The sequence below is a fragment of the Gasterosteus aculeatus genome, chromosome 13 (genome assembly GCF_964276395.1).
Source record: "Gasterosteus aculeatus chromosome 13, fGasAcu3.hap1.1, whole genome shotgun sequence".
In the NCBI taxonomy this organism is placed as follows: domain Eukaryota; kingdom Metazoa; phylum Chordata; class Actinopteri; order Perciformes; family Gasterosteidae; genus Gasterosteus; species Gasterosteus aculeatus.
This window is the reverse complement of record NC_135701.1, coordinates 19,369,216-19,393,468: the sequence shown is the minus strand read 5'-3', so window position 1 is coordinate 19,393,468 and position 24,253 is coordinate 19,369,216. Positions and strand designations below refer to the sequence as shown.

Sequence of the window (24,253 nt, the reverse complement as noted above, 5' to 3'; positions counted from 1 at the left end):
CACATCTGTTAATTCCAGAATAACACCAGTTGGTGTAAACTGAAGACTGTTCAACCCATTTTCAAGTTGTCTTTTATGTGCTGTGATGAAGTTTGACGTGGCATTGTGGAACTCTTTCAATGTCCTCGTGATAATAAGACTATAAAGACTTCACCCGATTACTTGACCTGATTTAAACTGATCAGAAAAGATGAGACTGTATAAGTGTTGAATATTGTTTTAAAAAAATCATCATTATCATCTTTAGCAACTCTTTCACTCTCATCACCCTGCAATCAGGAGTGACACAGTGAAGTGATTTCAACAAACGCACGCCTCCAATCCGCATCCATCATTTTAAGAAAAAGAAAGAAATGTAAGGTAATCAGTGGGTGTTTCCAGTGGATTTCCACCGTGTTCACGACTTCGTGCCCTATACGTGCGAGTTTATAAAGGAGGGTATAAACCCGCGGGCGTGCTGGTCCAATGGGCAGCATCACATCCTGTCTGACTGAACTGGGGTGTAAACTATGAGCGGAGGCGCAGAGAGGGAACCACAGCGCGGCCCGACGCACGCACGCCGGAGCCGCTGGCTCGTTCATCCCCACGGAGTGGATGAAGTCGGATTATCTTTTCAGAGACCGAGAGAAGAGTTGCTGTTGTTGTTTTTTAAAAGAGCGATGTCTCACGCAACCGTTAGGATGTTTTCTCCGTGATGTTCTGGGGAAACTATTATCGGACGATGCTTTCGCTGTTTTGGGGAGGTTTTCCATGTATGAAGTATATGTTTTTCTGTTTCCTTACAGGCTGTCTCTCCTTATTTCGCTGCCTCCAATATTTATACACTAGCTGGTAATTAACATAATCTTGCATTCCTGATCATTTCGACAAGATGAAGGACAACACCGACACCGGATTGCCACCTAAACGCGGATTTTTTGGCAGTTCATGAATGCAGCTGTAATCACCCAGGGGAGCCTCAAGTACTTAAATGGGTCCATCATGACAACGAGACAATCAGGCTCCTTTATGCCCTGAGATCAGATGCAGTTTCTGCACATTGTCTCTTATGAATAGATCCGATCTCCAATTGGGCCACTTCACTTTGGAGATTTTTCGATTTTCGATTATACAGCTATTGAAATTAGGATGCGCCGCTTCCCCCCCCCTCCCCCCCCCCCTCCCCGCCCGCTCTTTGCTTGGTGTCTCGGTTGCCTTTTCCTTGATTACCAGATGAAATTGACACTCGGGTTGCCACTTATCAAGCGAAGCATTTCAATCCACCGCTAATTGCAGATTTAGTGCCATCCTTTCTTTTCACCGCGTTTTGATTGCATGGGAATACAGCCTCCTATTGCGCACAAGAGGAATGATCGATCATATATATATATGGAGGTTGTTTTTTTCTGCTTCTAATTGCATCAAAATTCCTTTTGTTGCCAGGGCTTAAATGCAGGAGAAACTGTTATTCCTTGTTTTGGACCGGATGTAGTGTGGGTTGGGGCAGAGATGCGTAATGCACAAACCAAGCTCCATCTTCTCTCCAAATAGGCAGCGTTCAAGACTCGAAGATGGTGAGTCATAAACATCTGGACGCGTTGGCTTTTGCAACCTTTTGATTTCTTTGTCCTTCAGTCGGTGTAAGCTTCTTTGATTGCTTCTTTTCCCCGCACTTTTTACATGCGGGGTAACCACCGCAGGACTCTGGGGCGTTCAGGTTCGAATCAGGCTCGACTGTGACTGCGGGGCTGTATGTGTGCGTGAATGAACTGGGAAGTCGTGGAGACTACAGCCACAAAAACGCAATTGTTCTGCTTTTAATATGTTTGGATTAGATGAAGGAATGTAGCATAGATAGTTGTGTTATAAATGAAACAAAAAAACATTGTCTTATCATAGCACCGTTCAAGTTAATGATAATGTAGACAATAAAAAAGTCGAAGAAGTGTCAAAAAAGCCTCATTAGCGTTTTTTCGCGACTGGGTCGAAGTACAATATTTGTCTGCAGAGGCTCTTCTCTTAATAATAGCCAATGCAACTATTCGTGTCTTCGGTATAAACCCGTGTTATTGTGACGCAGTCTACATCGGAGGTGAAGAAGGAGTCCGCAGAGTCCAGTCCGTCGGAGGCCGCCTGCCTCTGCTCTCCGGCGGCCAAGAACCGGTGCGCCAGCTGTGGCATGGAGATCCATGACCGATACCTGCTGAAGGTGAGAAATAAGAAACGCACAAAGCTTCAAGAGACTTACGATCAAAGTGCGTCTCCTAATTCGGTTGGTAGCTCCACTTTAGTATTTTTTTTGCCTTTACGGTAATACAATTTGCGCAAAAATAGGCGCAAAAGGAAAATGTGGTGAGGATTTGGCGCTGACAACCACTGAAAAAAAAATGGATGGCTGAATAAACACTTTAAACGAGTTAGTTAATTAGAAATCATATTTTAATTTACGAAAAACTCAATGTCTAGTTGTCGGTCACAAATACTTTAGAGCATTAGTCCGTGTGATTGTATTTTATTTTGAATCTCCACAGGTCAACAACCTGAACTGGCATTCAGGATGTTTGGAGTGTTCCGTCTGCAGAGCGTCTCTGCGGCAACACAACAGCTGCTACGTGAAAAACAAAGAAATCTACTGCAAACTGGATTATTTCAGGTATAAAAATCCGCTTTGCTGTGATTTATTATTTCTAAAACGCAAGTGTGCAAGATACTCCTTGGATCATGGGTGATGTTATTTTTTTCATGAGGCTTAAATATGTGAAACGATTATATATTTTTAATCAACTACAGTTTAATAGAATTAAATGCATTTAAAAATTATTTGTTTATATAAAACAATCTGATGATTTATTCAATTAACATATTTATAATGAGGTTCAATTCAATGTATCAATTACCTTACTTGAACTGAGTATAAAACTGTTACCAAATGAACTATTTTTAAATTTAGTTTAGTTTACTAGTTACTTTTTCTTTCGGTTGCTTTGTTTTTATGCCGATCGATTAATAAACTGCATATTATTTAGTGCATATGATACTGTAAATGGTTTGAAGCAGAATTTTATTTAACTTGAGAGACCTCAATAACAAAGAAAGAAACGAAAAGGCCCACTTGTCTCTACTCAACGGAGAAAAACTGAAAAAAAATAACAATACCGTAGCGTTTTACCCAAAAAATCCTCTTTCCGCGAGGCTGAAAAAAAATCCCTAAATTCATGCAAACAATTCCAAATGGATTTTCTTGTATTTAATAAATAAATGTAAAAAATAGTAACATGTTTTATGGTTAAGGGAATGTTTTTTACTACATAGTTTAGATAGAAAATTAGACTGTGTCTCAAAAGCTTTAAAGGGCAAAATTATAAAACATATAAATAAAAAAATCATTAATTTCCAGTGAGAGATGATATCAAAAATACTTTGGAGATACTTTACTTAACTTATATTAAGTTTCCATTTCTGTGTATTTTACAGCTAATTGATAATTGCTCCGCAATATCAACGTTTGGACCCAAGTACAAGGATTTGGTTTATTTTTTTAAAGTATAATCTGCATAATGGTCATGATGGTCTAACAAGGGTTCTACGAAATCCAATAATTAAAAATATCACAGAAAACCACGAACTCAACGTTTACGCAGCGATTATTAGACAGTTAAAGAGCAGATAAATGCATGTAAGTGAATCGGAGTGAACCACTAAACGCACTGCATGTCAATTAGTTTTGCTCATTTGATTTAATGCAAATCGATCTGAAAATATGCACGTGGCAACGACACCCGCAAAGGTGTTGTAGAGTGTTTAGATCACTCTGGAGGTGAAGAGGTGCTCTGACACCACAACAGATTAACCATAGCATTCCTTCGCAAAATTATACAGAATAATACGATAATATGATTTAAATGGAATCTAGCTTCGGCGTTCTGCAAAATAGAGGCAAGAATAAACAAATATAGAATACAGCTTGGCGGTCGGAAAAGCCGTCATCAAACGTCTCGGTGAAGGATCGATGCATAAACCGAGTTGTGTAACCAACAGCCGACCTTCACCTGCCCGTCGCCTCCTCTCTCCTCACAGCAGGTTTGGCACTAAGTGCGCGCAGTGCGGCCGGCAGGTGTATGCCAGCGACTGGGTGCGGCGCGCCCGGGGCAGCGTGTACCACCTGGCCTGTTTCGCCTGTTTCTCCTGCAAGAGGCAGCTGTCCACCGGGGAGGAGTTCGGCCTGGTGGAGGGAAGGGTGCTCTGCCGCAGCCACTACGACGTCATGCTGGACAACCTGCGCCGAGCTGCAGAAAACGGTATCAGACTCATGACCAGCAAGATATACATGCAAGAGTCAACCAATGGAACAGAGTGTGCAAGTTGGTGATCTCTAAAGGGTACAAATTGACCTTTGAAGTTTTCTCCTCTGGATGAAAACATGCAGAAGCTCTGCAGTCACAAAACTGTTATTAGGGGAAATATTTTTTGTTTAGACATACAATGCAAAACTTTATGTTCTCTGATCTTTGTGAACTCATCTGGGAGTTTGAGCAGTGTTGTTCACGAACATGTTCCAAAAGTACCTGCACGCTTTGAGGCGCTCTAACAAAATGACCAATCAGATAGGCCTAAGGAAGAAAGTCAGCTATCACCATCAGCTATGTAGAAATAAGGGTTCAATATGGATCCTAAAACTCATGCAAACCTTCCACTGAAGCCGGCTGCCTTCAGTGGAAAGAACTTGCTTCATAAATACTTTGGACTGCGGTTGTCAGCATGAAAACACCTCAATTGTGTTACAAGGCCTGTTTGGACGAATGTGGTTTTGTGCAACTTCACAACCTTCTGACTGAGATGTAATTCAGGGGTGAAGGACCAGGCCTGTAAGAGCTTGTGCTCTCTTAAAGGGACAGGACTCACTCTGGAGGGAGCGCTGCCCTCTGACCAGGACTGCCAACCGAAGCCAGCCAAGAGGGCGAGGACCTCGTTCACTGCTGAGCAGCTGCAGGTGTGTTGCGTGCATCATTACCTGTGTGCGCATATGCCGGTTTGTGTGCGGATTCATGACGGTGTGTCCTGGCAGGTGATGCAGTCTCAGTTCGCTCAGGACAACAACCCCGATGCTCAAACTCTACAGAAACTGGCAGAAATGACGGGACTGAGCAGACGAGTCATACAGGTAGAAGACTTTTAAAGGCCTTTGGGACGAGACTGAAGGAAGAAAAACACATTTGTTTTGAACTGGTCTTTTTGGAAAGGGAGAACACTCCTTGGTTAAGCTGTTGATCGTGTATGTAAATCTGTGATGAGGAGTAAAAGACTGCAACACTCTCACAACACTTTAGCTCTTCAAAATAATACTCACATGGGTTTCTTATAACCTTGTAAATCCAGAGAATTTCCCCGGAAATGTTTCCACTTGTATATTGAAATGGAGCACTGTCAACCTTTGACCATATTTCCCCCCTGAAAATGCCAGATTTAAAGTATTTTTGGAGATTAGACCAGATAAAGTATTGGTTATTTCAAAAGAAAGGACATTTTAAGAAGGTTTTCAATTGCCTTCTATTTCTATTCCAATTTGATCAACTTTTGACTCCTCGATTGTGTTTGGAAACTAATGATTTACATATAATGCATGAACTCTGCATTTAGAGGAAAAATAATCAGTAAAACCAGGATGCACCCCATCAATCTGATGGATGAAATCCTCCCACCAATGAGATCCAGCGAGACAGACAACACCTCCAACCCCGCATGTCCACGGTGGTGTTGTGGTGGTCGTCGAGTGCTGCTCGCTCACCATCACGAGTTGTTCCCCGTCGCAGGTTTGGTTTCAGAACTGCCGGGCGCGACACAAAAAGCAGCCGCCCCTGAGCGGGTATCCTCCGGGGGCCCCGATGTCCAGGATGCCTCCGTCGCTGCCGGACGACGTGCACTACTCGCCCTTCGGCAGCCCGGACCGACCGCACCTGCTGGCCCTGCACGGATACCTGGACGGTGAGTCCCGGGGACTTCAAGTCAGTCCCGCGTTGTGGGGGGACATCTGCCGTCAATCGACCCAAATGGAAGTGATAGAACATGTGTTGTGCTCTTTGCAGATCTGTGACGCAGCTCATTTAGTCAGTAGGTTCTTGTTTCTCCATCTGCTGCACTTCAAATATTGTACTTTACTTAAATTATCGAACATCAGTGGTTAAGAGTTATTTTACAGATGAAGGCTAAACATAAAAATATAAATTAAATGAAGATTAAATTCTGAATGAAAATTTGAAAAAATACGTTTTAAGGATTTTATAAAAACACACACATTTGTAAAGCGAGTATTGGAGCATAAGTTCTGGTTTTACAGATGGAATCTGCAATTTTCAGTTTGAGTTTTACCAATAATCCGGTGCTATGAAAAACGACTCAAAGGGAGAGAAGGACCCGTTTGAACCACTAGTCTCTGGGTTCACTCAGCATTTAGCATCGTTTTCCTTGAACCGAATCACCTCCCGATGCTCCATCATCTCACGTGGTCTCTCCCCCCCCCTCGCAGCTCACCCCTTCTCCGTCCTCGCCGCCCCGGGCCACTTGAACCATCCGTCCATCTCTTTACCGCAGCTTCCCATCAGCCGCTGACCTCCTGTTTACACCTTTTTTTTTTTGTCTGATGTTGTGAAAAAAACGAGTTCCTTTCGGGACGTCCTGTCAGTAATCTGCTCTTTTTGGGGAAACTCGTCCGTCGGGGCAGCAAGGACCTCGGCCATCTGTTTTCAACGGGTTGGATTCTTCTTTGACTGCACAGATCTTTCCCACTTTCATTCCAACGTGGGAATTTTTTTTTAAATTTTGTTTATTTTTTTATTTTTGCAAATAAGAAGACCACTTACATTTTATTTTTCCTCTTTTTTGTTGGGAGACAAAACGTTGCATCAGGTCAGGATTGTTTTCCCACTCAAGGTATTTTAATGCTTTTGCTGCAACATGGAACCAGAGTGTTGTAGCAGTGTTACAGTAAAACCTCAGCAATTGTTTTTTGTATCGGTGATGAGCACGTTTGCAGCTTTAGTGTTATTTGTTGTTGTATTGTTGTCAGGAAACTCCTATTTATTCAGAACAAAACTTAACCTTTGAAAAAAAAAGCACTTTTAAATGTGTCTTGAAATGAAATAATTCAGTGATTGTACATTGTAAATACTGCTACAGTTTAATAAAAATGTATCAGAGCCGTTATGAAAATGTTAGTGTTTTAATAATTGAGGATGAAATTTAATTTACTCGTGCAGAGAAAGCCAGAGGGAATGTGTGTGTGTGTGTGTGTGTGTGTGTGTGTGTGTGTGTGTGTGTGTGTGTGTGTGTGTGTGTGTGTGTGTGTGTGTGTGTGTGTGTGTGTGTGTGTGTGTCTTAATGTGTCAGGAGAAGTGCACGTTTTCAAAGACAGAAATCCCAACATTATATCAAGGCACTATTTCCACACTAAGTGCTACAAAAATCAAAAGGCCGACTGCCAGGGGCCGGTGACCTGCAGTAGCCTATTATTGTGAACAATGTCCTGCACTTCATCTCCAATTTACACGCTGAACTTGACAGGAAATGTGATCAACTCTGCAGTGGAAGCGTGGCTATTGATCTGGCAGCTTGTTGCCGTTTATGAGGCCTTTTAACACAGATTATCTACAGTTGTCACATTGATTGGCAGCACTTAAAGGGGCTTGCGATGTGAAGAATGGGCGGAATACTTTGAGTTGAAGGATATCATCAGATTTACATTTTACAAACTGGTCCGATGTGCACCTTCATTTTGTTTTTACAACTGAAGTGACTTCAGGCTGAGCCGCGCCCACAAACCGCCATCTTCACAATCCCACCAGCGAGCAGCATGCAGCCCACCGTGGAAACGGGCCTTTAGTCAGATGATGTATTGATATTTGAAAGATTAAGGAAATCTCTTTATTTACGTAACACATTACATACACAAAAGGATCCCTTTTTTTAAACCACTACCTCAACGTTTAAAAAAAACAACATTTAAGCTTGCTGGCAAATGGTTAGTTCAGCAGAGCAAAACCTGGAAACGAGGGGAAACAGACTTCCTCTGTCCAAATAAATCTGCACATCAGTGACTCTAAAGCTAAAAGAAATGGTTCTATTTGTGTCAACTGTTCCCAGCCAAGAAAAAAAAAGCTGCATAGTGATTATTGCGCCATGAAAATAGTTACTTGTCATTTTTACTTTTCTTGGACAAAGAGGAGGAAAGCGGTTTCATCCCTCTTAATGCTAAGCTAAGCTAACAAGCTTCTGGCTTTATTTTTATACTTCGGATTCTACACCGTGTATCTACAAAGGATGAAATGAATTAAGTTCCCCTTTAAACAAGTGCAGAAAGATTGATTGGCACATTATTTTCCCCAAACAAGTCTATTATTTGAACGTGTTCAGATGGTCTGCAGGTTGCTGCTCATCTCATTTGTCCCCCGACTGATTGACAGTGAACACAAACTCAAAGAGGTGAACTGAGACCCAGTTCGAGTGAAGAACTTCAACCAGAGCGATCACGTCTGCACTGAAGATCCCCAGACGTGGACGAGTCCGTGTGTACGCGGTGCGTGTGTCTGTGTGAGTCTGTGTGTGTCTGCGTGCGCCTGCAGCATCCTTTTTATGCACGTGCGCGTGTCGTTGTGTGGGACCGTCGGCAGCGCAGGAAGGAGCGCACCCCTCGTAACACAAAAGAACACTGATGGAATACTCGTAATACTTGTGCTTTCCTAAACCCACAAGCACCCCCCCCCCCCCCCCCCCAAATCAATCACTTTTAATCACTTGTAATCAATTCAATCCTGGAGGAAACCCGTTCAGAAAAACTCTCCTCCTTGTGGAATCTTGGAACAAAAGCCATCCACACGCCGAGCGGGGAGATGATTGTCGGGCTGACACGGGTTGGGCCACCTGCCAGAACTACACCGTGAAAAAAACGCACATTTCTCCCCCTTTTCTTTTAAAGTCCCCGTCAAGCACGAGCGCTGCACGCCGCGCTCAGGCACGTCCGCTCTGCGGGCACGCGCATCCCTGAGCGTTTAAGCACGACCCGTCTCTTGTCCTCATGTCATATGCGTCCGCTCCGAGTGATTGGCAGCTTGGAGTGGTCACAGATGAAAGCGCCCCGCCCCCCCGCCCCCTCCTCTCAGCCCCCCCCCCCCCAAGGGGCTAATGAATAGGCCCCTGATTGCAGAGCCGCTCGCTCTCCGAATTACAGCGTCGCCCACCTAATGAGCAGATACGCTGCGGCGCCCCTCGTCTCCGCGCATTCCCGTTCCACCTCCTTCATGCTGATGAGCTCTGCCCCGCGCGACCGTCAACAAAACCTCTGTGGAAGATTGCAACGTGAGCCGTCTTCATCAGCGACCCCCCCCCCCCTCCTCCTCCTCCTCCTCCTCGAGTGTATTCAGATGCTGCCATATGCTTCTGGTTTTGTTTCTTGACTTGAGGATGTTCTTTGACTGAGCTGATGATGGGAGCTTGGCTTTGTGAGGTCTCACTTTGTTAAAAACCAAAGGCCTTCCGTAGGGGTGAACTTATTTTATTTAAACTCTTCTCCCTTGGCATCGTCCACCTGCATTTAAGTCAGTGATTCAAAATGTTGTTTCAAACGTTTCAATGAATCTTGAAGAACAAGCTCGAGACATTTAAGGCACGTGCTTATAGTTTCTTAAAAGGTTGTAAACCCTGTTGCATCTTGATTTCTGACGAAACGAATGCTGCATCCACCCTCAAAATGCATTGCGATGTTGTTATAAACATCTAAACTGTCACGTTTCCTTTCGCCCTTCAGAGCCGGGCCACGTCAACAGACAACGGTGGGAGGCTTAACGCCGCACGCTGAACTATTTTAGGTGAAACTTTCTTTCTTTAGCGAAACGGGACAAAATTGAATTTACTTTGTGGCACGGGGTGTTGTGTTTAAATGTGGATTTTGCACATGCAGGCCTATCATTTCAACCCCGGCTATAAAAGCTCACCACAACTGGATTCAGTATCAAGTTTCCAAACAAAGCCCAAACAAAGCAACATGTATTAATTTGACTCTGGACAGGCGGGTGTGTGGGGGGGGGGGGGGTCACCATATAGTGTGCCGGAGAAATCCTCATACATAAACAAAAAGAATCGTTATTTCAAGTGAAAACTATGACTCTTACAGTAGCAGACGAGGGCACGAGGAGGCCTGACGGAGAGCAGGGAAATGGCTGAAACGTATGATTCACTTGGACCAGGCGGACGGCCAGCCTGCAAGCATGCAAAAATAAACACAGGACTCGCACAGCACGATCCCAGGATGTGTTTATATTGGGGGAGACGGGTTTTAAAATATATCCCAGCACTTCAGTTTGATTTGTGAGAAGCAGGGGCAGGATGTAAATCACTCTCCTGGGGCAGGCCGGAGGTAGAAAGGTTGGCTGTACGTCGGAAACTTAAGGTGGCGCTACAGTACAACACACTGGAACACTTATTTAGCTCAACAGGAAATAATATCACAGCGGTTTTGGTGTATTTTTCACTTTCGTAAAAGTAGCAATGGCAACGTGGGGAAATATTTGCTGTGCTCACAGAAATCTGAACTTCAACCAAGAAAAATATACTTATAAAGCCCTAATGAAAAAAAGATTGCATTAAAAATATTTGTTGGGCGGTAATTTGGGCGCCCTCGCAGCAGCATATTTCACCCAACATTCATTTCTCATGATATGACACTTTAAATGCACATTACAAATAAAAAAGACCACGTGCTACTAAGACAAATCCAGATGTTCAACGTTTATTCCAAATGCAACTTCCACACTGTCTTCAAATAAGAGGAGACTCAAGTAATAAACCTCAAACATCACTGAGCAAGTTGATTTAATTACCCGTCAACCCTATTTATTCTGGACGCTGTGACGTGTATAACGCAGTTATCAGCAAAGACTACACAGTACACGGTATGTTACAGCAGCAGCTGGTCTGTACGGACTGTGCAACATTTTATTTAACCACAAGGCGGCGGTACGTCCATGTTGAACTCTCACAGAGACACCTGGGGAGGCATGACATCCAGGTATTTGAAAAAGGAAATGGTATTAATATGTAGTGATACATTCGGAATGTATTTGATAAAAATATTGCAATGTTTGCATTGTTACACTCACCTATACGATGTCAAGCAATCATCACATAGACAGGAAATAGGACCTTTTCTTTAGTTGAGACTGTTGGACAAAATTAAAGTTTGTTATTGTGTTGGAGGCCTCAGAGGTGACCATTTGTAAAAAACAAATTATGAACCGTATTCCAAGAATGTAAGTAGTTTAAAACAACATACCTTCTTTTATTTGTTAAAAAAGTCTGGAGTTGATTATGTGGATGATTTCAAGAGTTTGTGTACGAGGCAGCAGCTAAACCAAGTCGGTGTCACTGAGAGATCTGATCCTATACACCGAGAATAATGCTCAATAGGAATTATTTTACAATAGAGTAACAGGGGACAACATACTGCATAGTTGACACATTTTAAATGTACAAAAAAAGAGGCGTGCTTCTGTCCGGGTGCGTTTGCGATTCCGCTAAGTATCCAGGTTTCTGGTTCCGCCACACCTAAGCCCTGCATTTCTCAGGGGGCTTCCCTTTCTTTTTCATTCTGTCCCTCCATTGTTCGCCGGCTTCCTCCCACCGGGCCGTCCGTCGGGGGGGAGCCGGTGTCTCTCACGCCGCTGTGTGCATTGTGTGCAGACTGAATGGCATCAGTGCAGACAGCAGGGTGCTTGTTTCCAGTCCTGCTTGCCACACCAGTTTGTCCTCCCAGTATCACACCGTACAGGTCAGATAAATGCCCGAGGAGGTCGATGTCACTGTACGGTCCCAAAACGTGGCTCCGTCAGTTTGTGTGCTAAATAGTAGTAGTTGCAGTATTAGTAATAGTAGTTGCAGATAACAGACCCGCCAACGTTTTGACAGCAAAATAGAGGTGACTCTAGGTAACTTTTTTAGGTAACTTTTTTTTTTTAAAGCTTAGTTCAGGATTGTTCACAGTTTCATTATTAGTTCTAATATTATATAGTCATTTTTCATCATTTACGTTTAGTAAAACTTAAAATGAACTCCAATGCTCCAATGAACAAGTTGTTATTGCTCTGCATTCATTTCAAGGGTTAGTAATTTATTCATAGTCATTATTTTTCTTCCTTGGACAATAAAATTACATTTGAAATAAGTTACATCCAAGTGTCCAACTCTGCAATGCGACCTTCCTCTACAATGAGTCACGTCGTCTCCTCCTCCTTGTTCCTGCGGGATTGGACTCACCAACAGTGGCTCCGCCCCGACCAAAAAAAAGACCTGCGCCTCTGCAGGCAAACTCACCTGTGACAACAGCCACTACACGCCATCAGGACCGCCCCGCGAGCTGGCAGCACGACGGAAGACCGACGGAAAAACTGAGAGTGATGTAAGTACTGAGTACTAACTAACTGACTAACTTCACGTGACTGATGGCAACAAGGGGCTTAGGGGCTAAAGGGTGAAGCAGGTAAAGTTCACGGTAATGACGGAGACAGAGTGATGCCTTAAATCCTTGCATCCTTTATTTTTTGAGGTGTACTCTTTAGACAACAAAAACCACAAGGTCTGTTTTTTTTGTAGCTGTCGTGAAGGACAGATGACTTCACGCAGAGCCTCTGTTTTACATAACTGTTAATAAAGCGCCCACAAAGAGACACAAAAGAACTTAAAAGAGAAAATGCAAAAGTGCAAAAACGAGGGAACAAAATAATGCATTTTTTGTCACTCTGCTTCAGCACTTTGAGGACTTTCTGTCTGACCAATTATGACCAATTATCCGGTTTAATCCTCTTTTCAAGGTCACAATGCTAATTTATTTTGTCCCGCTCATTGACAAGAAAAACTCGTGCCTCGGATCAAACGTTCACGTTCCGTCTCCCGCAGTGGACAAACATGGCCTCCGCCTTCTCCGTGCGCAGGTACGCGGTACGTCAGCCCTCCCTCTCCGCCATGTCCGTCAGGGACGGCGCGCGCAGCATCCGCTCCAAGACCCCCGTCTCCGCCGGCACGCTGCCCCTGTACCGCTCCGTCTCCATGGGCAACGGTCTCAACGTGCTGCCCCCCGGCCTCGGTGGGGCAGCGAGCGAGAAGGAGACCATGCAGGGCCTGAACGACCGGCTGGCCACCTACCTGGACAAGGTGCGCTCGCTGGAGAGGTCCAACGCCGACCTGGAGGCGAAGATCAAGCAGCTCATGCTCGAGAAGGCTCCGAAGGGGCACGACATCGAGGGGATGATGGCCCAGGCGCACACCATCGGGCAGGAGGTCAGTGTTTCAAATTTTAAAGGTTCCCTTAAGAGGGCAGAAACCGGTTGCTTCACAGTGATGGCGACGTGTCCTTGATGTGCTCGGTGATCGGTTTCGCCTCACCTTTTACCTTCACACCTGAGATCCTGTTGTTACACAAACACCACAGAGAAAAGGTTGAACGCAGGACAGAGCAGAAATGTCTTTCTTATTTTAGTTTGACTAGATTCAGATTTTCAGTTTTTTCCCGTCGTTGACTTCCCGCCGTGTTTCCCCGCGTCCAGATGAGGAAGAAGGCGATGGAGAACGCCCGCATCCTGCTGGAGATCGACAACGCCAAGCTGGCGGCCGAGGACTTCAGGGTCAAGTGAGTGTCACGCTGTGGTGCCTCTGTTTAACACGCCCCCGAGAGTGTTCGCACGCCGGCGCCAGACTGCGAAGCAATGTGAATAAATTACCTTAATGTCAGGCTGCGAAATAAAAGCCCCGTTCCCACGGCGCCCCCCCGGCCGCAGGAGGTGGAGATCGCCATCGGTGGGCGCAGGCCGAGACGCATCGTGCGGGTCAGAGGGACGTCCAGAGTTGGCAACGTGAGGCTGGTTGAAAGGCCGAGGAGTCGGCGTTCACCTGCTGCTGTTTTTCACATTGTGTTGATGGTATGTTCTGTGGCCTGGTGGCAAGCAGCGATACATCAACATGGACAGTTATTTATGGCGCCAGCAGCAACGTGCATGTGAACCTCATAGATGATCCATGAGATAGATTTCATACGTGTGCATCCACTGGGGAATTATTTCATGTTGTAACGTGTTACGTTACTTACTTTTCTTATATCAATGAGATTACTGTTTTCTCTACATCTGCCGCAATACGTATCCGGGCAAATTTTACTTTGCGATAATCTATTATTGGAGCAACAGAATAGTATATATTATTTTGCTAATAATACTGCACAATATTGCTCATCACAAATATTTTTTACATTGCTGCAATGATACCTTCCTTTTCTGTACAATTGTTAACATTTCATTTTGAAATAAAATCCGGATCCAGGCTGTAGAAAACTTTTTACCTTTTGTGCTCCTCCTGCAGATGGGAGGCCGAGGCCACCATGTGCCAGTCGGTGGAGAGGGACTGTCAGGCTCTGAGGAGAGCGAAGGCCGACCACGACCAACTCATCGCCACCCTGCGAGGGGACCTGGACAGCCTGAAGGAGGAGCTCTACTTCCTGAAGAAGAACCACGACGAGGTGAGATCCTCGCCGAGGCGAAGGTCACGTCAAGACATGATCAAGGAGCGCTTCCTCGTCTGAATAATTTACTTTACAAGCTGTCAGGGACTGTCTTGTCGGCATGGAAGATGTCTTTGAGGCGGTTTAACTTTCTTAAGTCTCCATAGAGTTCCTAATACCTTCCAATTATCTTTATCAGCAAGACAATGGCCGTATTACCAGCTGAAATATAATCATACTAAGTGTGCAGACACGCCACTTGTCTTTGTAGAGCGCTTTAAGACAGCGGGAGAGCACCTGTGTACACAACAGACAGGAGCATTCGAGCCCATCCAGCCACACAAATGATGTGTGCTTAGACGCTGAGGCGTGGCATCCAGGATGTGGACTGGAAACCCCACTGAAGACGGCCCTTTTAAGGCGGAGGGGAGTATTTACTTTGCACAAGCAGACGTGATAAAAAGTTCAATTTCACTGTAGCACAGCAAAGACTGTGGCACGTAAAGAATTTTTATAAGAAAGAAATCATTTAAGAAAATTACCGGTAAAGTACCGGTGTTCTACGAGATATTCATTTTCTTTCTTTGAGCCCCTAGTTATTTAAGTTATTTGTTTTTTTTATACTTTCACTGTCAAAGGAACTTCTAATAATATTTCAACCTGTTTGAACTGCCAATGAACATCTTTCAAATACTTAAATTGTCATTCAAAAAAACATCAAATAAACCTTTTTGTTAAAACATCAGCCGTGCATTCAAAATCTTGCTAAAGTACTTTTGGTATTTGTGGGGTATTTCTACTTTAACTGAAAGTAAAGTCTCTGAATACTTGATAGACAAGTAATCAGATGTTAAACTCTGCAGGGAGTGAAGCGGAAACAAAGATGCGTTAAACACCGCTTTGCCATTTCCCCCATTTAAGGAGATGACGCTGATGAAGTCGCGCCTGGCCAATGACCAGGTGAGCGTCGAGGTGGATGCGGCTCGCGGCCCGGACCTGGGAGCCATCATGGCCGAGCTCAGGGTCCAGTACGAGGGCATCGCTCGCAAGAACAAGGAGGAGGCCGAGACCTGGTACCTCAAGAAGGTCCGTCACCGCACCAATCTGTCATTATTTACTGAGGTGCCACGGGCATATTATGAATGTATTCCACGGGTGTCATTAGTTGGAAACAGTGCAGTCGGAGGTCAGAGAAAACAACGAGGCGTTGCGCTGTTCCCAAAGCGAGCTCAGCGAGAGACGACGTTTCCTGCAGGCTCTGGAGGTCGAGCTCGACAGCCTCCGGAAGCAGGTACGCCACTTTGTGACATACTTCCACACTTTTAACCTCTTACCTTTTACTCCTTTGAAGCTGCGTTGTCCTTAGATGCCAGCTGCGTTCTCCTTGTCAGAGAAGAGCCACAATTCACACGGCAATTTCACTGTGCTCCAATGATCAGTCAGTGTGACAAGACAAAGACAAAGTCTCATGTAAGGACATGTTAAACGAGCGTATGGATCTGTGCGGCGGGGGCCAATATAGTTCATGGATGTTTGCCTAATGGGTAGTGAATGCAGAGACATTACGGCGCTGACAGTCTCAAGTGTCTGCGGATGAGTGGTGATCTCAACGGGTAATACACGGCAATAATGGATGGTGAGAGTGGCGACACTTTTGTCAACCCAATAAAGGAATATTATCTATATTAAACCGTGCTTTGTGCGAGCAGTCTGAGCGGTGCCTTCAGGAGTCTTCTTGTAAAGAACTGTTTTAATTCAGCGTATTTCCTCCACATAAAGCATTTGAGATGCCAATTTTAAGTGCTGCCTTTGTTGGGGCTTTGCAGACAAACAAAAAAGGGACAGTCCTACTATTCTGATTTAAAACCTATTTTTCTCATGAGTTGGCGGAGACCAAAACAGTAAATTCTGATTCTAACTTCTAACTTAATTTTGCTCTCTTGTAAAAGTTTTGCAATTACATTTAACACAAAAACCCATAACGTTGACATTCACAGGTTTTCTTTAAGAAATTAAACTTCAAAAATGTATTGTAATTGTTAAGGACGCATCACCCACAAACAGGACATTTCATTTTCCAGCAAAAGAAAACCAGCAGGTTTGATAATGAATGTTTTTCAGGAAAATTCGTATTCATGCTTTTCCGTTTTTGCATAAATGTTTTAACGCCGAGTGACTGTTCAAAATAAACACAAATCCATTGTTAAAAATGTATTGTGACGTGTGAGCCTGTGTAGTACGACCTGCCATCGCTTGCCATCACCATGACCCCCCCGCTGACAGGTGGGAGTGCTGGAGGGAAACCTGGGAGAAACGGGGCACAAGTACTCGGTGGAGATGGACCGTCTTCAGGCCACGCTGTCCCACCTGGAGGACGAGCTGTCTCAGCTGCGCTTGGACATGCAACGCAACAAGACCGAGTACGAACAGCTGCTGCGCGTCAAGCAGAACCTGGAGATGGAGATCGCCACCTACAGGAGGCTGCTGGAGGGAGAGGAAATGTCAGTGAGGTCCGAGATTCCACCCTCAACACTCGAAACTGCATGGTGTTATAACATGTTATTAAAAAAACCTCCCAACAAAGTTAAATAAATGTTGCTTTCACGTAGGAGTACATGTATTTATCCTGCATATCAATGTGTGTTTGGGGATTTATAGCGTATTTCTTGTAGAGAATTTGACTAGAAGACTAAACAAACACATCTGTTTGTTTAGAAGCGGACGTCTTCTCTAGAAACTCTTAAGAGGGAACAGAGCAAAGTAACTCCTAAGGTGTCCTACTTCCTTGGATATTAAGTGAGAGGGGACGACGCTCGGATGACATTGTCTTATTCTTTTGTCCCACAGGGTGAAAGAAACACCTCCACCTCCGAAAAGTAAGTTCACATCACCCTTATATGGAATGCCTTCAAAAAAAGCCATTTGCTTTAGGGACTTTCTCCAAAGTTCTCTTAACTATGTTTACATGGTTCTGTGGTAACTCCTGCAGGCTGTTTGTAGTCAACTCTAATCGGATCCTTTGTGGTCCGGTTGAAAACAAATCCACAGTAAAGCAAAACGCTGCAGAGGCATTGAATCCTTGTGTTACAGACTCTCCCTTTAGCCTACACGAGGGTGTGGTTGCTTGTTACCCAGACAAGATCTGATAAGAGGCCAGTTTGATATTGGATCTCCATCCTTTCTGTATGTGTTGGTACACCAGCATACAGATAATAACCTCAGCATCATAACCTCAGTAACACTCAAGCATTACTTAATGCTTGTCTTGATAAGACATTGCATTGCTCTTAGATGATTGTGAACCTTTCTTCTCTTGTGGAACTTTGCTGACATTACGTATTTTTTAATTCTGCGCCACAGAAGAACCAGATGTCAGGACGAGGAAGATAGTAAAAGTCGTCACCCAGACCATGATCAACGGCAAAGTGGTGGATGAGTCCAGCGAGGTGGAGCAGATCGAGGAGTGCAAAAAATGAGCCAGTGCGTCTGCGAAGAGGACGAAGAAGATGTCTCTTAAACCTGAAGCCTGCTGACTGAGGCTTGAGGTCATGAAACGGTGGCGGAGGCCCCCGCCTGCTACTGTAGCTTCTTTCCAGAGCTTTCACCACATGTGGTCTTCACCGGCAGTGATCTGATTTGCTCGGTTTTCATCAGCGGCTCAAACTGCTACTTCAGGGCTAAGAATCAACTTTCACTCTTCTTCGTCTTTTTGGAGAAATAAACTAATTTGCTTTTCTTGCAGGGGGTTAGGTGAGAAGAATGACAGCACTTGTTGTTGACACAACCAGCAGCTCTGAAAAGGCCACGAGTTTGTTTGTTCCATTCATAAAAATGTTTAAAAGCTAACCGGCTGTAGCCTCATATTTTATGCACAGGTATTGATCTTTCCCTCAAGCTTTTGTAATGAAACGGGAACATTGTGTTGTGCTGCAGTCTTATTGTAGAAATCAACCATAGCAGCTGTACAGCGTCAATAAAACAGTGTTTCAAAATAAGACTCCATGCTCATTTCCACGTACGTTTAGCGCAAACCGAAACTTTGACTGATACTTGAGGAACATAATAGGACGTAGCAACAAAGAAACGTGATTCTGCACCAAGAGGGCAGAAACTATGAAAACCTAAACGCAATGGTTTCAGGTTACAGGCTGTTGTGTTAGGAGAGTGTTGTGTTTCGGTGACTTTTCCTATGAGTTTTTAACACTCCATCAGGATCAGGAATCAGGAAACATCTATTGCCATAATCTGTCAGACATACAGCTGACAGTCACAAGACAACAGTGCAAGAGGGATAAAATAAAATATAAGGCTATGGGTTAGTTAAAAAATAAAGGAATAAAATCTAAAAGTTAAAAAGTTAAAAATATTAAAAAAATAATAATAAAAAGTGCACCAGCAGTAGCAAGTGAAAGTGGCGTGTGCAGTGTGAAAGAAAGTGACGGGTGGAACATCAGAGTCAGCCAGTGGGGGACCGGGCTCTGATGACGGGAAGAAACTGCCCGTGTGGCAGGAGGTCTTAGCATACATTACATGCAGTTTATCAGAATTTAAGAAATGTTGGAACATAAAGTCACTAAAAACTGAGAATAAGTGTAAACAGTAAAATATGACGTCCACAAAAGAACACAAATCCTCACAGTACTGAGATTAAAGACCATCTTTCTGTGATACCAGATCACAGAATATAAGCCCACAGTTCAACAACAAAGGCAAAAAAAACTTCCATCCAAATTTTTAACTGTTGGGGTAATTGGGGTTTTCATGTTTTGTATAAAATAATAATGTTTTCCATCACTTCCCCCAAAAATACGTTTATACTAACTAAATGTTAGTTAGTTCCAATTTGAATAGGTGTTATAAAATCATTAAAAAGTGCAACGCTCACAGTAGCACTCGTTCACTGCAGCTTCTTGTGAGCGTGGATGTACATTAGTCGGTCACTCCAGTGTGAAAAGTTTCACTACGATGCAGAAAACAATAAACAAACAGAGTCAGACGTCACCGACAACGTCAGTAATTAACAGTCGCTATTATGTGTCGCCTTTGGGACAAACTTGTGAAAATCCAAATGTGGAGTTTCCACACAGACTTTTAAGTGTCATTAAGTTATTGACTGTCCCATGATGTCATACAAAGGATTTACAGCCAGAAGGAACTCGGAAGGAAGAAATGTGACACACCCAAGGTACTCCTTTCTTTCCCATAAGACCGTCTTTTAAGTACAATCTAAGCAAACTTTCTGTCAAATCCAACGTAGAATGATCTCTCACAAAGAGTAAGTGACATTTGCCGCTCTCCTTTGATCCTTTTGTACCATTTTTGACCGGGTGACATGTACTGCTTGCTTCAGTCTAGTTCAATCCAGGTGTCTCAACTGTGCAGATTAGCGCTTTGATTTTTATTGCCTGAATGAATGTAATTAATAATTAAAAAATAAAATGTAAATCCTTATTACAATGATAATTTCAGTATCAATTCAATAATTGGCGCTCTACATCCACCTATAGCTCCAGAGATCAAGCTAAGGGGTCATAGGGTCACCGGTAACTGTAGAAATTAGAGAATCAATTAATCTTTTTTTGCACTTGTGTAATTAGGAAAACAACATATAGTTGGCTTTATATAGATCATCAATACCTTTTATTATAGTTACTCCAAAGTATGTCATTCTTTTAGAACTCCATTTTAAGTTTGTTGTATACTTTCAGATGGTTTGTAATTAAGTGTTAAGATTTGTGTTTTTGACGAACCGAATGTCTGAAGTAGATCAATTAATATAGGCAGGAATCTGTCAGGGTCCTCTAAGGAACAGATCACGTCATCTGCAAAAAGCCCTATAATGTGTTCTTCCTTTCCAACCTTTAGGGTATTTATTCTGCAAAACTACTCGTCCCTCCCTCACTGAGAGCAAAACACTCGACTAGGTCTCGACTCTTCGCTGTCCTTGCGCCGAAATGGTGGAACGCGCTCTCTGAAGACATCAGGACCGCAGAGAGCCTTCACATCTTCCGCCGCAAACTAAAGACACACCTCTTCAGACTCTACCTCGACTAAAGACTAACAAATTGCAGCACTTAAATTGTACTTGTGACGTCACTCATCTATAGCAAATTGTAAATTCGCTTATTTGAGGAAATTGCACTTTCTTGTTTCTTGTTCTCCTGAGTTTGTACCCTATGGTTGAATGCACTTATTGTACGTCGCTTTGGATAAAAGCGTCAGCTAAATGACATGTAATGTAATGTAATGTATTCTGCCTAACTGCTTGTGCAAGGGGCTCTATAAAGATAGCAAATAGAGTTGGTGAAATGATTTATTGCCTTGGGATCAATACCTAGTCATTATTTCATTTACTGTAGTAATCTTTGGTTCTTAAATGAAATGAGTGTGACAAGTAGATACATCATGCTTATAACTACGTTGCAAACTAACTATATGCCCAAACCCATAAATAGATAATGAACAAACCACAGAATGTACAGTAACTAAATCGATTGTTAAATTCACTTGTACTGCCATCTACTGGTAGAGATGCTGAACACGTTTACTCTGCAACTCCTGACACTAAAATCTGAGTTCAATGCAGCCTTAATAAGTCTTCGTGCAGAAAAGGTATTCGACAAGGTCAACTGGAATTTTCCATTTTGGAGAAATTTGGACGGAGTGAAAAAGCTATTCAACGTGTCAAAACACTTTACCCCAACTGGAAGGATAAAAATAAATGGCAGTCTGACTGATAGCACAGCACTGGAGCGCTCCACCAGGCAGGGATGTTGTCTTTCACCAACTCTATAGAGCCCCTTGCACAAGCAGTAAGGCAGAATAAAGACCCTAAAGGTCGGAAAGGAAGAACACACTATAGGGCCTTTTGCGGATGACGGAACCCTCACAAGAACTCAAATTAAGGCCCCGTCAGATATCAAAACACATTTGGGGGGAATTGGTGACAGGGAGAGTCATTTATTTTTTGTCCTAAATATCGATGAATGAAGAAAAAATTGGGCTCCCGCAGAAGGGTCCCTTTTCTCATCCAGGGCAGAAGGGCAGGTGCTTGTGCACCACTAGGGGTCTACCTGTGCACGTGCCTGGATGACAGTCTCCTTGAAGCTGACGTCCTGCTGCCGGTTTAGAGCCTTGATGACGTCTCCTCACATGTCCTTTAATTTTAACAATTAGTTTTAACGCACAATGATAGACAATAACAAGCTGCACACTATGTATGTACTGGATACAGACAAGATATTAAAGTTTAATTTAATGATGAAGTTATGAATCTAAACTCTGCCCCGTTACAAATGTAAAATTTGCGGTCAACAATCAGTCTCTGACAACAGATTAAAAGTTATGAACACTCTTACTATACTTATATAGTTATATCTCATGTGTAACCGCTACGAAGCCGTGAATACCAGCAGACTATTTCACAGACAACTTGTCTGGACTTGGAGCAGCAGAGGGTCAACAGATTGGGATTCATGTTGAGACTCGAAAAGAGAATCCATTCATTACCTGTACTGTTTAGATTTGCTGTAGGCTGTAGCCTGTCCCAGCATGCATTGGGGGATGGGTAAACGGACTGGACGGGTAGCTTGTCTCCCACAGGGAAACCCCACTTCAGCAGATAAATGCTGGTTCTTTGTAACTCTCTGTGATGGTGACCACTAACACGTTGAATTCATTTCTGTGATTGTTTAAACTTGCATCTCTTGTTGCATCGCCCACTTTATCGCTTTAATCTGGCAAAAGTCTCCGCTGTGGGACTAATAAAGGCTTATCTTTGTCAGGCATTCCCCATTGGAACAGACCCAAACGCAGATCGAGTAAGGTGAATAACGAAGGATTTATTTTCTTAGAGGCAAATGCGGAAAAATACTAGGAACAGGGTGGTGATGGCGGTCCAGAATCCCAGGTGAGGTGCAGGTTCTTAGGATCCAGGGGGTACAGAAAAACGTGGCTAGGTTCCCGGGTGAGTGCACAGGAAAACACAACCCACCTGGGGTCCGTTTCAAGTAGGAGGTTTAACAAACTCTGAGTCATATATATATATATATATATATATATATATATATATATATATATAAAATGTTTCTTCTATAAACATTTTCCCTCAACAATGATAACATAAATGGTATATTGTTCAATATGTATTCATGTTATAATCAGTTTTTGAGAAACTGGGTAAGTAGGGACATAACTATTAATACATCCATATAGATAAGTTATGATTCAACAGAGAGAATGGGTTAGGAGACAGAGACAGAACGCGAGGGACAGCAAAGGGTCACCCGACCAGACTGAGCCAGACTGAAATGTATAAACTAATGTGCTTCGTTGGTGTCTTTCCGGAAACTTTCGAGTGTTGTTGCCCCAACAACTCTCCGCCAATGAAAGGATCCAGATCTCCGGTGTGTTCTATGGGTGTGTGTTACTGAGTCCCTGGTCTGTGAGGATGTGTGGGTCCTCATCTCGAGTCAGATAGATGAACTCAGTGAGTTAGAATAATTGGATAATAGTTAAAACTATGAAGAAATGAATCCAACTTTTGACGTGGGAAACATTTGACGTGGGAGGAGACAGTTTCACCTGCAGCTCAATTAATGTAATCGATGGAGCGATTGGCATGATTTAAAAATAGATTTGTTAGTGTGTGTGTGTGTGTGTGTGTGTGTGTGTGTGTGTGTGTGTGTGTGTGTGTGTGTGTGTGTGTGTGTGTGTGTGTGTATATAATTCCAAAAAGATGAGAATTATAATACCATAAAATAAGGGAAGGCAGAACTGCAGAAACGTTTGTTTGCCACATATCTTATTTCCTGCAACATCCCTGAAGAAAAAGGAAATAAATGTAGGCAACAAGTTGTATAATATGTGGTCACAAAAAATGTAAATCATAATAATATTAATATGAAAATGTCAAAGAACAAGAAAAGAAAATCATTGTGAAAATATAAATATATATCTTATATTTACTTTACTCCAGCTTTTTTTCCCCACCTTTTTATGTTTGCTGCAGGAATTACAGTTTGTGTACTACATTCAGTCATGCAAGAAGGCTTTTTTACAGGATATCTGCCACAGTCCACAATCCTTTGCACAGCAGATATGAGGCAGAGGGCTCAAGCTGCATGTAAACCGAAAGTAGTACGAAGCCCTCGTTGGATACTGCATGTAACAACAAGTACTTTGTGAGGAGCAGGCAGTTTGGCCTAAAGGTAAATGATTTTATCACGCACCTTCAGACTGACATGTGGGTAAGTTGTCCTGCTCCAACAAGTTCAACCAGATGAGGAAACTGGAGTGAAGAGTAAAATCTGGTCATACTCTGTTACCTTGGTGAATGTTTTTAATCAATATAAACTCTTCACAATATTTGTTACAAAGGTTGCTGCTTCATCACGGGTTCCCTACTAGTCTACATGTAGAAGAAGACTAGATAACAAAGAGGGACGTGCACGGGTCCTCTGGTATAAACAACAGCATCCAGTCTGTTGTGGCGCAGGGGTTAGAGAAGGTGTGCTGGGAAGCACAAGGTTGGTGGTTCGAGTCCAGGCTGCCCCATGTTCCATGTCAAAGTGTCCCTGAGCAAGACACCTAACCCCTAATTGCTCCCTGGGCTAAGAAAAAGCCATGGGTTTAAAGTGTAATGTAAGTCGCTTTGGATAAAATTGTCTGCTAAATGACATGTAATAGGAACTCCTTATAAGGGGAAAGGATTCTTCCACAGATGCTGGTTTTGATCCTGAA

General features: G+C 43.3%; 2 protein-coding genes across 5 annotated transcripts; both read left to right on the top strand.

The window, feature by feature from the left end:
* Positions 1–442: 442 nt before the first annotated feature.
* Positions 443–7,185, top strand: lhx6b (LIM homeobox 6b). Of its 3 annotated transcripts, none has more exons than XM_040196621.2 (9): positions 443–752; positions 1,423–1,553; positions 2,060–2,188; positions 2,511–2,632; positions 4,060–4,277; positions 4,869–4,969; positions 5,045–5,140; positions 5,790–5,961; positions 6,503–7,185. In XM_040196621.2, the coding sequence occupies exons 2-9, from the start codon at positions 1,551–1,553 to the stop codon at positions 6,583–6,585; spliced, it is 924 nt and encodes a 307-aa protein (XP_040052555.1). In that variant the 5' UTR covers positions 443–752; positions 1,423–1,550; the 3' UTR covers positions 6,586–7,185. The 3 variants fall into 3 exon arrangements, with proteins under 3 accessions (XP_040052555.1, XP_040052554.1, XP_040052556.1); XM_040196620.2 differs by having other exon boundaries at positions 4,057–4,277; XM_040196622.2 differs by lacking the exons at positions 443–752; positions 1,423–1,553 and adding an exon at positions 1,556–1,696 and having other exon boundaries at positions 4,057–4,277.
* A 5,126-nt stretch (positions 7,186–12,311) lies between these two features.
* Positions 12,312–18,355, top strand: krt1-c5 (keratin, type 1, gene c5). 2 transcript variants are annotated; one of them, XM_040196725.2, is made up of 9 exons: positions 12,312–12,421; positions 12,919–13,299; positions 13,566–13,648; positions 14,374–14,530; positions 15,434–15,598; positions 15,678–15,803; positions 16,796–17,013; positions 17,360–17,388; positions 17,873–18,355. In XM_040196725.2, exons 2-9 carry the CDS (start codon positions 12,928–12,930, stop codon positions 17,986–17,988), a joined length of 1,266 nt encoding a protein of 421 aa, XP_040052659.2. In that variant the 5' UTR covers positions 12,312–12,421; positions 12,919–12,927; the 3' UTR covers positions 17,989–18,355. The 2 variants fall into 2 exon arrangements, with proteins under 2 accessions (XP_040052659.2, XP_040052657.2); XM_040196723.2 differs by having other exon boundaries at positions 16,796–17,022.
* Positions 18,356–24,253: the final 5,898 nt, after the last annotated feature.

What these genes read in the sequence shown, in the direction of transcription:
- lhx6b (XM_040196620.2), top strand. An exon ending in TGCAAACTGGATTATTTCAG is followed by an intron (nt 2,633 to 4,056) that starts GTATAAAAATCC and finishes CTCTCCTCACAG; the next exon opens with CAGGTTTGGCACTAAGTGCG. An exon ending in GCGCCGAGCTGCAGAAAACG is followed by an intron (nt 4,278 to 4,868) that starts GTATCAGACTCA and finishes GCTCTCTTAAAG; the next exon opens with GGACAGGACTCACTCTGGAG.
- krt1-c5 (XM_040196723.2), top strand. Translation starts at nt 12,928, where the DNA reads ATGGCCTCCGCCTTCTCCGTGCGCAGGTACGCGGTACGTCAGCCCTCC. An exon ending in GCCGAGGACTTCAGGGTCAA is followed by an intron (nt 13,649 to 14,373) that starts GTGAGTGTCACG and finishes CTCCTCCTGCAG; the next exon opens with ATGGGAGGCCGAGGCCACCA. An exon ending in GGAGAGGAAATGTCAGTGAG is followed by an intron (nt 17,023 to 17,359) that starts GTCCGAGATTCC and finishes TTTGTCCCACAG; the next exon opens with GGTGAAAGAAACACCTCCAC.